General features: G+C 41.8%; 1 protein-coding gene and 1 long non-coding RNA gene across 3 annotated transcripts in view; one reads left to right on the forward strand and one right to left on the reverse strand.

Annotated features, from left to right (window-relative positions):
- Positions 1-13,281, reverse strand: part of COL22A1 (collagen type XXII alpha 1 chain) — a 326,455-nt gene that overhangs the window by 32,603 nt on the left and 280,571 nt on the right. For both annotated transcript variants that reach the window (XM_003311931.6, XM_063817403.1), the window contains 3 exons: positions 9,689-9,742; positions 5,177-5,230; positions 2,723-2,776 (listed from right to left, as the gene is read on the reverse strand). In XM_003311931.6, the coding sequence (XP_003311979.3) occupies positions 2,723-2,776; positions 5,177-5,230; positions 9,689-9,742 (162 nt within the window). The remainder of the gene's footprint in view (positions 1-2,722; positions 2,777-5,176; positions 5,231-9,688; positions 9,743-13,281) is intronic.
- Positions 1,162-12,933, forward strand: LOC107976455 (uncharacterized). Its single transcript, XR_001720455.3, has 3 exons — positions 1,162-1,383; positions 9,266-9,324; positions 10,510-12,933. It is a non-coding gene; the product is annotated as an uncharacterized LOC107976455 (long non-coding RNA).

The raw sequence follows: 13,281 nt of genomic DNA on the forward strand, positions 1-13,281 counted from the left end.
ATATATCCATCTGTGTATCCATCCATCCATCCATCCATCCATCCATCCATCCATCCTATGTTCTATTTATCTGGCTGGTCTGTCTATCCATTTGTGCTCCTCCCATATACAAACTTTGAATGAGCAAGTCAACTTGAAGAGGGGCCACCTAGTACCTGTAGCAGATGCTGCCATTTTCCAACCACATCCCCTGGGGCCCACCCAGGGAGGTGTCTGCCTCCTTGTGGAGCAGTTCCTGCATAGGTTGAAGGGTGGACATAGAATGAAGATGTTCCCTGACCCTAGGGGGTACTTGACTTTGAGGTGTGGAAGGCCCTAGTGCAGGGAAGTCAATGCCTCCAGAAGCAGTCAGAGGATCGCCAGTGAGGCTGGGCCCCAGCCTGGAGTTACCAGTTGCCAGCCTGCCTTTCCTTCTTTCTCTGTTCCATTCTCTTCCTCCCTCCCTCACTGGTTCAGGGGATCACCTCCTAAATACTCTACCTGCATCAAAATAGGCATTGAGTAAACAGACTGAATGAAGACCAGTGTCCTCAGTTATTCTGAACTGTAAACAACAGCCTCTCAGCATAATACACGTTCTGCAGAAAGGTCAATGCACTGCTCTGCAGCAGTGAACTCCGGGGTCAGCCTGCAGGAGTGTGAGTCCTAGATGCTTCATTTACCAGCTCTATGCCCTTGATCAAGCTATTATCCTCTTTGTGCCTTAGTTTCCTCTTCTGGGAGAAATAATGGTACCCACAGCCCATAAGGTTCTTCTGGGGACTACAGGGGAAAAATGTAATGAAGTGCTCAGTGCCCCACCCTAGGCACACACACAGTTGCTGTCAGTCACAGTGTGATATGTGTGCTTCTCTCTACCCTTGCCACATTTTTGCCCAGGCTGAATGTCATTTGCCCATCATGGGCAGCTCTGCTGGGTGTCAGTCCACAGTAGCTCGTCGAGACTTTTCAATTTGCTCAGTTGCTAAAAGCTCTTTCTTTTGCTCTCAGCAATGAATTTTGGTTTCAGCATCTGGCAAACAGTGTAAAATGATAAAGAAGGTGCTTCCAGCAAGTTGCGTAAGATTCAGAATGAGTCATAATAGTTTATGACCAAACAAATTAAATGGAACGTAAACCTCACTGTAGGAACTTTTATGGAACTCCCCTTAGTGGTTCTAAAGGTTCTGCAGTTCTAGCCTCACCAGGAGCTACAACTAGGGCAGCTGGGAAAAGTAGCTTACTAAAATCATTGACAGTTAGATAAGCCTGATGCATCTGACACATTTTCTACATTATATGATTACCCAGCAACTCTGGCAAGTTGGTATATTATTCTCATTCTATTTCAAAAGAAACTGAAGCTCATAGGCGCTTTCTGAGTCACCCAGATCACAAAACCTGGTAAGGAGTGGGGCTGGAATCTGAAGCAAGCTTTTATTGCTATTGTTATTATTGTTGTTGTTGTAATTTTGGCATAAAATATTTTTATTTAATCACTATATTTTAAATTTAATTTTATCAGTAAGTAATGCATACTCATGGCTCCAAAAATTAAGATGATAACAGTAAAATAAAATACCATGGAATAGAAAGTTGTCTTCCTACTGCTATGTCCCCTTGTCTGACAATCATCCTCCCATGGACAGGAACTACTTTTATGAGGGTTTTATGGAGTCTTCCAGAGTTCCTTTAGATAAACACCAGAAAAAGATAGGCCCACAACTATTTTTACACAAAATAGGACAGACTATACACGTTGTTTTACTCTTTGCTTTTCTACTTCACAATCTATCTAGGAGCAGTCCTGCATCAGTATCTAGAGAACATCCTCATTCGTTCTGACAGCTCTTGGTATTCTATGGGGTGGACAGCTCATCATGTAACTAGTCTCATACTGGTGGGCATTTGGAGAACCCAGGTCTCTAAACCACTGATGCCGTCCTCCATCTTGCCCTTGGTGTAGTGTCTGTGAAAGGGCTTTGGGAAGACCTAAGAGCTGCTAGGAACCGATGAATCATCATGATGAATCTCTGATCCATAGGCAAGAAGGACTGACCAAACTCAGTGAGCTCAGCTTTGAAGTCACAGATACGGGTCTCTGTAAATCCCTGCACATTCCCAACTAACAGCTACTGGGGCCACCAAGACATTCTCACTAGCACTTGGTCCATCTCATTGTGTGCCCCTGGACAGCTGACATTAAACAAAACCAAAACCAAAACCAAAATGAGAAAACCCTATCCCAGAGTTACAAGTACGTGTATATATATGTTTATGTGTGTGTGTGTGTGTGTGTGTAATCCCACAATGTCTGGAGCTAGCAGGTGCCACTCAGATTTTACTAGGTATCCTGATCTCTCCAGATATCAGATTTCTCCTCCAGGTGATGCTCATCTACTTCAGCTTCCTCTATCATATCAATAGGATTGAGGCTACAGGGGGCAGTAAACCAAAATGTGGAGCAGGGACAGGAGCCCTGGGCTCAGGTTCAGATTCTGTCACCAGCCCATCATGTGACTTTGGGGCCATGATTTCACCTCCCCGAGGCCCAGGTTTCTTCTGCTTTAAAATGGGGACAGCAGTGTTTACCGTGCAGGGTTGTCAGAGTATGTAAATGAAATAATGCATAGAAAATGCCTATCTTCGAGCCTGGTTCAAAATAGCTCCTCACACAAAGTAGTTGTTATTGACATGTAATAGATTTGGCATGTGATATAATAGGAAGTTTAGAGTCCTTTACCGGCTCTCCAGGGGGACCCGGCTTTCCATCTCTGCCCTCTTTGCCTTCTTCTCCCTGCAAGAGAAACTCAAATTGGTTATCAGGTCAAAGAAGATTTGAGGGGATGGAAAGACGAAGGCAGTTTCAGCATGTCTTTCTGCCCAGCTTCCAGCAGTTGCCTTCACGGTTGGCAGCTAAGGCAGCGTCTCAACAGACAGAATTGTTCTGATTTCCTGGTTTTTTTCTCAACACCAAGATTCCAGCTGTGGATCTCTGACTTGCAGTATCTGGCATATAGTGGGAAAGCAATACATTTTGCAATAGCATTATTATTATTATTGCTATTGACCTAAAGAAGCCTCTCCTGGGCATTTTCATGAAGTCAAGTTTAGAACATGAGGGCCTGGTGTCTGGGCCTCTTGGGTGAGCACAGTGATGGGTGAGGGGGGAATGTGGATACCAACGATGATAATGAGGACATTTGATAACATGCAGGAAGGTACTCAGCATGGTTCACTACTGTGAGCACAGGAGGGGTTCAGTGAATGACAGCAAGGAGCACGTTTGGGTCACAGAAAGGCTATAGGCATTGTTCATTTCTGTCCTTGAAGTGGAAACAGAGGGATAAAGAAACAGAGAACAAAGCTGGGGTCGTTCACAAGGTGCCAGGGAAGTAACAGGGCCCAGTCTTTGGCTTAAGCCTAAGGACAGCAGTGAGCAGAGGGAAGTAACATGATCAGATTTCCATTGGAAGGAAAGAAAGGAGGAGGGAGGAAGGAGGGAGGGATGGAGAAATGGATATTATTAAGAAAATAGCATAATCATATGTAAGGTTGTATCTCTCTTCTCCAGTACTCTAGAACTCTGATAAGGGGTTAACACAAAATCCAAATTGAAATTTCTTCTCCTTAGCTTTACCATTGCTAAAATTAAATCAGTACGTATTTCCTAACTGCTATGATATCCTAGTCTCCAGAGTTGCAGTTCATACCAACATCCCAGCATGTCACTTCAGATCTGTGTGTCCTGGACAGCTTACTTAACCTCCAGGCTGCAGAGTTACAGACAGGACTGTCAGTGATGCCCAGGAAATGCCTTCTTGATCAATGGCAGTACATATCAGATACTGTAGGAGAAAAAGCTCTAAGAAGCGATTCATTCATCCACATGTTTCTTTTGTCAATATTTGCTGTGTGCTCACTATGTGTGGGGACTCAAGGCTAAACAAAAGCAGATGTAGTTCCAGCTCATGCAGAACCTACAGCACAGAATATAACCCCATGATTAATTACCAGGCATGCTTCAATGTTACGTCCTCAGATCTAAGAAACAGAGTTGTTTGTTGAATGAGTGATTCAACCAGACCAACGAATAATGGAGAATTAATCAATCCATTACACCAATAGAAATGCGATCACCAGATGAGATAAGCACTCCGAAGAAAAGGAAGATTGAACCTCTCCTAGCCTGGTGGGGAGCAGGGAAGGAAGTGATAGCTGGGATGAGATGGGGGAAGATCGAAGGCATCTACTAGCGAAAGAAGGGAAGAGGCATCCTGGTAGCCTGGGAAGGGTTGTAGAGTGTGGCAGGAGAGAATTCAGTGCATTCTGGGAATCAAAAAAAAAATCCAGTGTGGCTGGAACAAAAGAAGGCACAGTGGAGGGCAGGGTTGGGGGACTGTAGACAGTAAGTGCTACAGCAGCAGGCAGAGGCCAAAGAGCCACAGAAGAATTCACTCTCAGTGCAGAAGGCAGTGCATGGCCTTTGTGGAGGAATTTATTACAAATGCCTTGAACAGCTCGACTCTAATGAGAAGGATATTAAATGGAAAAGTTCAGGACAACATCTTTGGAAAGCAATTTTGCAGTATGTATCAAGAACCTTAGATGTTTCTCTACTCTGGCAAGCCAATCACATTTTGGAGGATCATCATAAAGAAATTTTTAAAATGCTATGCATACAAAATTGTCCGTTGTAGTTGCTTTTTAAAATAATTGTAAAGTTTATGAGGCAACTGAGAAATGATCATATGCATTATGGTGCATCCATTGCGTCTATTAAATGTAAAGTTATGAACATTTAACATTAATATGGGAAATGGAAAATGTTTACATTATCACAGTTAATTAACACAGTTATGTGTGTGTGTGTGTTTTGTTTTAACAATATAAACATATATATACAAGTACACATACATATATATGTAGAGAGAGAAAAATTACTATTTAAACAAATAAGAAACAACCAATACACGCCTAAAAGAAGTACAAGATTAAGACTGATTCTACCCAAATTTTAGTTGGCTTTGACTGATAAACAAGTTAGTGATTATTTTATTTCTAATTTTCTACAACACTCAAAATTCTAGTGGCCAGGACTTGTTTTGACAGTGGAATATATTTTTGTTTCTTTGTTTTTATAAAGAGAAACTAGTTTGTTTTTGTTTGTTTGTTTGTTTTCATAAAAGCCACTTACTGGGATTCCGGGTAATCCAGATGGGCCTTGGGGGCCAGGAGGGCCTTCTTTCCCCTAAAAGATCCAAGACATAAAAACACCATGAAACCTCTGCTGGCTTTTCTGGAAGTAAATGACTTCACATGGAACTGCATTCATGGGTTGGGGGAGTGAGTGTTTGGTGAGAAACAAGGAGTGCTTCTGTATCAGCCTCATGGCTTTCTGAGCTGTTTCCCCCAAGGCAGTGAGGTTCCCTGGGGCTGAGCATAGTCACCCCTGTTGGTACACACACTGGAGCTCATTCTGGCCACATTATTAATACATAGGCTCAGGGAAAACTGAATATTGGAATGCCAGTGGGAAGAAGCTATTCGGGTTTTAGTATCCACAAGACCTGGGTCCAGATCCAACTCTGTATTTGTCCCCAGACTTCCTGAAATTCACATTCTCTACCCATACAGCACATACCTCAGGACCTTGAGGTGTTGTGCATACAGGACTGTACACAAGTGGGGAGCTGACCAGGGGGCATGCATAGAGGACGGTTTATTATTTTCATCATTTTTTCCAGAGGCTCCTACATGTTTTGCCAATAATTGCTTTACTATCTCTTTCCTTGTATTTGAAAAACTGTTTTACCAAATTTCATTAATTAATATTTTATTTCCCATTTTATTCATCAAAGACTTACATAAGTATCAATTAGGGCTTATAAATCAGCATTATATAATCAGTGCCCTAATTCCTATCATGGTGAGTATTATCATATCACCCTGTGTCTTTACCATGAGTATTTAGAGCTGACAAATTTATAATCTCCTACAAGTGCTTACTGGGAGATAAGACACGGGTGCCAGGTTTTACATTCTAATTCACATGCCACACAAAACGAGGTAGTCTTAAGGTTTAGGCAATGCGCAATAATAACCAGGATAAAACAAAATATTCAACCCTCCCCACATCACAACACCTAAAAACACATAAGAAAATTTAGTGGATATTTTTGTTCAACCCAAGACAAAGATGGAGTTATTATTAGATATTTTTAGTTATTGATAATGGAGCTTCCTGGGTTCCTTCCTGGATGCTTATTTTTCAAATTCCCTAATGTGGAAACACCAGTGATCTAGGACTGGAGTCAGCAAACTTCAGCCCACTGCCAGATTTGTTAAATGAAGTTTTATCAGAACACAGTCACACCCACTGGTTTGCATGTTGTCTATGGCTGATTTTGCATTAAATGTTTGCTAATTGGTTCTTTATGGAAAAAGTTTGCCAAGTACTATATTAGACCATTCTCTTTAAACTCAGGTGAGGAAAGCATGGTCCCATAATAAGAATGTGGCAGATCCACGAAAGAACTCCACCTCTGACTCCCCGTTCAGTCTTCTTGCCATCACTAGACTTTTATTTATTTAGAAATCAATTCCATTGGCAGAGAGGCTGAAACTTAAAACATGGTAGACCCTTAACTAACCTCCACTTGACCAATCCCCATTATAAACCAGCCTCCCCATCCTCTCCAAAAACCCATGCCTGGTCACAACACTACAGTACACCCTTGCCTGCAGTACACCCTTGCTTTACTGTTCCTACTGGATGAGTTGAAGGCTTGCAAGGAGTCAATGTGCTTGTTCCTAAGCCTGTTTGCATCAGTTATTTGCTATGAAAGTCATACAATTTAATTGTTGATTAAACAATCCAGTAAAATTTAGGTGGAAAAAATAATACACTTTTTATAGAAGTTAAGTCAGAGTTTTGAAGACACTGACCAAAAGTGAGTCATTCACCACTCACCATCTAAATTGACATAGCTATAAGATAAGATACCTACAAAAGGTTAGGGAAAAAAATCCTAACAGTCTAGAACTCTACATTCATATTGTTATACATATGTTGTTATATTTTCAAACCACCTTTCAAAAAAGTAACAAAAACTGATCAGTGGATGTTCTTTTTACGTGACTGATGACAAGGGACTCCATTCATTACCAAAAATCAAAGTAAAGGGCTTTATTTTGTGTCAAAAAGCCTGCCAAACAGTTTCTTTTAATTCAAAGTACAACAGAACTAACGTTTATATGTATCTTTTTATTATAATTTTGCCCCCATTTAACTTCTAAAAATTACTTCTATTGGCTGGGCACCGTGGCTCATGCCTGTAATCCTAGCACTTTGGGAAGCCAAGGCAGGAGGAACACTTGAGGTCAGGAGTTCAAGATCAGCCTGGCCCACATGGTGAAACCCCATCTCTACTAAAAATACAAAAATTAGTCAGAAATCACTTGAACCCAGCAGACGGAGGTTGCAGTGAGCCAAGATCGTGCCACTGCACTCCAGCCTCGGCAACAAGAGTGAGACTGCTTCAGAAGAAAAAGAAAAAAAAAATTACTTCTATTTTGTAACTACCAGTGCTCACTGGGCAAACAAAACTTCCAGTATATTCTGGTTTGATGGTTATGGTAAAGTTTCAGCACCACGGACAGCTTCAAGTGCTACCATAGCTTGAGGAGTGGTCCCATGACAGAATCAAAGTCTTATTTAGTACAGTTTAATTCCAAGAATGTGGTAGTTTTATATCCTAGATCCACCTCTTTTTTTTTTTTTTTTTGAGACAGAGTCTCACTCTGTTGCCCAGGCTGGAGTGCAGTGGCGCAATCTCGGCTTACTGCAATCTCCACCTCCCAGGTTCAAGTGATTCTCCTGCCTCACTGTCCCGAGTAGCTGGGACTACAGGCACATATCACCACGCCCAGCTAATTTTTTGTATTTTTAGTAGAGACAGCGTTTCACAGCCAGGCTGATCTTGAACTCCTGACCTCAAGTGTTCCTCCTGCCTTGGCTTCCCAGGATGGTCTCGATCTCCTGACCTGATGATTTGCCCGCCTTGGTCTCCCAAAGTGCTGTGATTACAGGTGTGAACCACCGTGCCTGGCCTTGGATCCACATCTTATTCTCTTCAGGCAAACAATCCATTAGTTTTTATTAGGGAAATCATTTGCGTATGGAGTCTCACTCTGTCGCCCAGGCTGGAGTGCAGTGGTGCGATCTCAGTTCCCTGCAGTCTCTGCCTCTCAGGTTCAAGCGATTCTCCTGCTTCAGCCTCCCAAGTAGGTGGGATTACAGGCATGTGCCACCGTGCGAGACTAATTTTTGTATTTTTAGTAGAGGGGTTTCATCATGTTGCCTAGGCTGGTCTGAAACTCCTGACCTCAGGTGATCTCCCCACCTTGGCCTCCCAAAGTACTGGGATTACAGGCATGAGCCACTGTGCCCGGCCCAGTATATTTTATATTTTATTCATCCTGGGACTTCTAGATGGGTGGCTTCAAAAGGATTAACCAGATGAGGATCCTAAACCAGATGAGGATCCTAAACAGAACCATGTGGCTGTGATTTTTCAGACTCAACATCCGTCTGGCTGCCTGGACCACCCACATGGTGGGTCAATGTGGAATAGCAGAGGGAGCACTGAACTGAGAAATCTCACATTGACTTAACTCCCAACTTGGACACTAATTTCCGTATGACTTTGACCAAGTGACATAACCCCATGGGACTCTGACCTCCTCCTTTGACATGGACGAAGTCTTATTAAGTAATAATGCCCTTTGCACATGCCCTTTGCACAGAACTCCAGAGATACCAGGGTAGGGCTGGCCTGCTTGCTAGCTGGCCTTGGAATATGACGGTGAGATTCCTGTGGTCTAGGGATTGCGCCTGGCTCTGACATTCCCTCACTGTGTGACCCTGAACTGGCCATTTCACTTCTCCAATCCCCACTTTCCTTATTTATAAGATGGGGATAATGATTCATGGCGTTTCTAACTTACAGGTCCAAAGTGGGAGAAGCTGTCAGATGAGATAAGGAATATTTATGTACCATATATTCATTTACTTGCCATGCATGTATTGGCTACTAACATAATACCTACTAAACTGTGGTTCACCCTTTATGGCATTGAAACCAAGAGTGGTTCTGGCAGCTTCAAGAAATGAAATCTGGATTTTGAGATAAAAGCCTTCGGTTCAAATGCCAACTCCACTGGTTGCGGTTTGGGATCCTAGACTAGTGACTTCTTTGTAATTCCATTCTCCTCTTTTGAACAGTTGGGATAACAATAGCTGCCTCTTGTCTGACATTCCCCTGGTGCACACCATAGTCCTAGGTGAGTTAGCACTGAGCCTTTCCACTTCCCTGCACCTGCTCAAAATAGAAACCACACTGACAAGAAATTGAGATATGGGGCCTAAATCTAGGACTTATTTGCCTTGACGGTTGTAAACTGAATTCTGGAATCACAGATCTTCATATCATTCCAACCAAACCTCTACTTTAGCAGCAAAGTAAACAGGGGTCCAACAGAAAGCAAACCCTCCAGCAGTTTCATTGCAAGACTTGTAGTGAACAGAACCTCAAAAATATGTGAGCCACAGGAGGCACACAGGACAAGAGCAGAATTGGCAAACACTTGGGGTTCCAGAAAGGCTAAAGACAGATTAAAAACAGATCCCATTCCTTGAGGAACTTACAGGTGACCCTTGGATTCCTGGTGGTCCAGCAGCTCCCGCAATTCCATCTGCCCCCTAAAAAAGACAAGGCAGAAAGCTGGTTTCTTGTGCATCTAGACAGAGGTCATTAGCACCCTCTGCTCTGAATACAAAGCAGATGATATGGTTGGTTATCTGTCCCCTCCAAATCTCATGTTGAAATGTGATTCCCAATATTGTAGGTGGGCCCTGGTGGGAGGTGACTGAATCATGGAGACAGATCTCTCACGAATGGTTTAGCACAATCCCCTTGGTGATAAGTGAGCCCCCACTCAGTTCATGCAAGATCTGGTTGTTCAGAAGTCTAGGACCTCCCCACCCTTACTCTCTTGCTTCTGCTCTTGCCATGTGACACACCTGGCCTTCCTCTATGATGGGAAGTTCCCTGCGGTCTCATCAGAAGTCAAGAAGATGCTGGTATCATGCTTGTACAGTCTACAGAACTGAGCCAATAAAACCTCTTTTCTTTATAAATTATTCAACCTCAGGTATTTCTTTGTAGCAATGTAAAAACATCCTAATATAGCAACACACAGATCTTACATTCTGTGCCCCTTCCTAGCTTCCTGAACCATAAATATTTCAAATGTGCTTCTGCCTCTTCATCAGGCTGAGCTGTTCTCTGGGAATACATGATGTTCAGAGAATAGCATCCACATTTTAGGACGGGCCAATGCATTAGCCAGGCAGTCACCCCTTTGAAAACAGTAAATGAACTCACTTCAGGATGGGCATTTTCAGCTAATATCAGTCAACATTTCAGGACAAAAAGTAATAAATGGACAACTCGATTTATCTTCCAGGAGATTAGGAAGGCAATTGCTGTGTCAACTCAAGGGTGAAGAGATGCACAGATGGATGAATGGAAGAAGACTTCTATGCAGCCGAGCAAGCAGCTCAAAGTGAGCTCCAGGCACACTTTTGCTGGGGACTCTTGCATATGCTGTTTCTTCCCCCTACATTCTAGTCCCTCACATATGCACAGGCCTCATACCCTCCCATCCTGCAGGTCTTAGCTCAGATATCAGCTTCTCAGTGAAAGGTTTTCTGCCTACCAGACCCAAAACTGAAAGACCTACCCTTCATCATCCCTGCCCTGGGGAGGTCCCTTTTCTGTCTACCTTCCTCCATAGCACCTGCAAAAATCTGACATGCTAGTGTTTATTGATTTCTTATTTATTTAGTGTTCCTCATTGGAACACTAAATTTAGTTCCTCATTGGAACTAAAACAGTACCTGGGATATAGTAAATAATCAATATTCTTGAATAAATGAGTGAATTAGAAGTCGAACTGACGGGGTTATGAAGGCAGCAGTTCTTTAGACAAATTCACACACGTGCCTCTTACTAGCTTTGTTTGAGTCATGTAACATCTCTAAACTTTAGTTTCCTTCACAGTGAAAGGCTGGAAATTGCACATGCCATTAGGAAGGGGAGGAGTAATGTGGCAATGCTTACAAGGTGCTAGGCACAGAAGAGAGGGTATTGGTTAAGAGTGCAGCCTCTTAGAGTCAGAGTTCCTGAGCCCATATCCCATTTCTCCACTGAACAGCTGTATAAGCCTAGGAAACTTACTTGACCCCTCTGTATTTCAGTTCCTTTGTAAAATGAAGGCAAAGAACAGCACCTATTTTACATGGGTTGTTGAGAAAATGGAATTCATGACACATAAGGAGTTAGCACCAGAGAAATGCTAAGGGCTGTCCAATAGGGACCTTCCATGAATATAAGTGTCTATTGTCCACCCACAACAAGGAATCCTGCAGATATTAACTAAATATAAAAGCATAAATAAGCAAGTTCCCACAGTACTCTATTGATGTCTTTCCAGCAGCCTTTATTTAATTGTTGCATACTTTTATCAAGTGCCTAAACTGTACTAGGTACAAGCCAAATTTTAGAGATATAAAAATGACTACATCATGGTCTTGGATCTCAAGGAAATTTGATATAACTGTAGAAGACCTGTCTTATTTTCCATGTATGACAAACTCCTGGGGCAGGGTGCAATTAGATTTGTCTCTATCACTTCTACTAGGTAGGGACCCAGTAAATGTTCATGAAATAAAGGGATAGTGATAATATTTTAACAAGTAGCCTAAGGTTCATGCTTTAATTAAATATCTAGTCCAAAGCTAATATAACGAATCTAGATTTTTCCACCTAACTTTGATAAAAAGCTTCTGGCATCCTAGAGTCTGGAATCTTGCCAAGTTGAAAAAAAATTCCCTACTGCATATGGGGATGGGGTAAGTGTTTTATCTGGAATAAGGATGCTGACTGAGCACCAGAAAATAAACACTAAAAGAAAGGGCTTTGTCAGCTCGCTACCCATATCCCTGCGTATTTCCAACAGGGCCTGACAATTAATAAGCACTTGAAAACAAGCAACAACAAAGAGCAAAACTAAAACAATGCATACATGACCAGAAAGGTTAATTTTCTGCTGTGGAGTTGCTTCTGCACGATTGGCTGCTGAACCTAAACAGGCAGCTGCCTCAGCATCCATTCTCACAGGCTATTAACAGTACAAGGCACGACACAAAATAGAAGCTCAATAAACATCTGCCAAGTGAATTGAAAGCATTAATCAGCTGGAGACAGACAAGCTGGCTTCTGATTATGATTGTTTCTGGGCCTCCAATACATCATCTAGCATGAGAATAATAAGCAAGGAGTCATTTCCTACAGCAGTCATAGAGTTCTAACTTATTGCAGTTTCCAGTGAGAACAGATCAGGATTTTGGTTTCATTGGGAACATGTTATGGGGTTTGGAACTACCAGGGTGGAGTGGAGATGAGGCTGTAATCCATGATTCATTTTCTGAGATCCTCAGCTGTTAAGGAGCACAACGTCATTAAGGAAGCTAACGTCATCATAATATACAATTATTTGTGAATAAACTATTTTTTAAGTGAAATTAGTTATCTCTCAAATGCCCCTCTTTGCTTAACACTAACACCTCTCCCTACTACTGATTGTATCAGCATCATTATCAGTTTCTCTTTTTGCTGATTGTCAGATGCTACAAAATCCAATAATATTCAAGTACAGTGCAAAGCAACTACTAAGTGAAATTATAAGCCTTGAAAGAATTGTAGAATTTTGTGAAGTTAAATGACAGCAAACTGATAAATTCCCTACAATATCCTTCACAAATGTGCACATGGCAGAGTTGGGCCAGGTAAGATGTGAGGCTGAGAAATTAAAAATAATATTAACATCAAAGGCGCTTGGGAGGAAAATGTGTTGAATATTAAAGACTTAAAGTAGGCTTTCTGGGAAACTGAATAGTGCTTTTGTAGATAATTTACCTTTTTGTGAGTTTGCTCTAAAAGTCAACATGAAGTGAAAGATGCCATGTCATGCTTTCATCGGATTTTATTGAAAATATACACTTAAAACAACTTAGTTTATTCCACTAATTAACACACAGTTAACAACTAGAAGTTGAGTTGTTTAAAAAGATGACAAAGCAAGCTTAATTTCATATATTTTAAATTTATACTCCTAACTGAACGTCTTTTCACTATACTTTCAAACAGGGTATTTCCTATTTGAAGGGGGATCCTT

This window comes from Pan troglodytes, chromosome 7 (assembly GCF_028858775.2).
Source record: "Pan troglodytes isolate AG18354 chromosome 7, NHGRI_mPanTro3-v2.0_pri, whole genome shotgun sequence".
Classification (NCBI taxonomy): Eukaryota; Metazoa; Chordata; class Mammalia; order Primates; family Hominidae; genus Pan; species Pan troglodytes.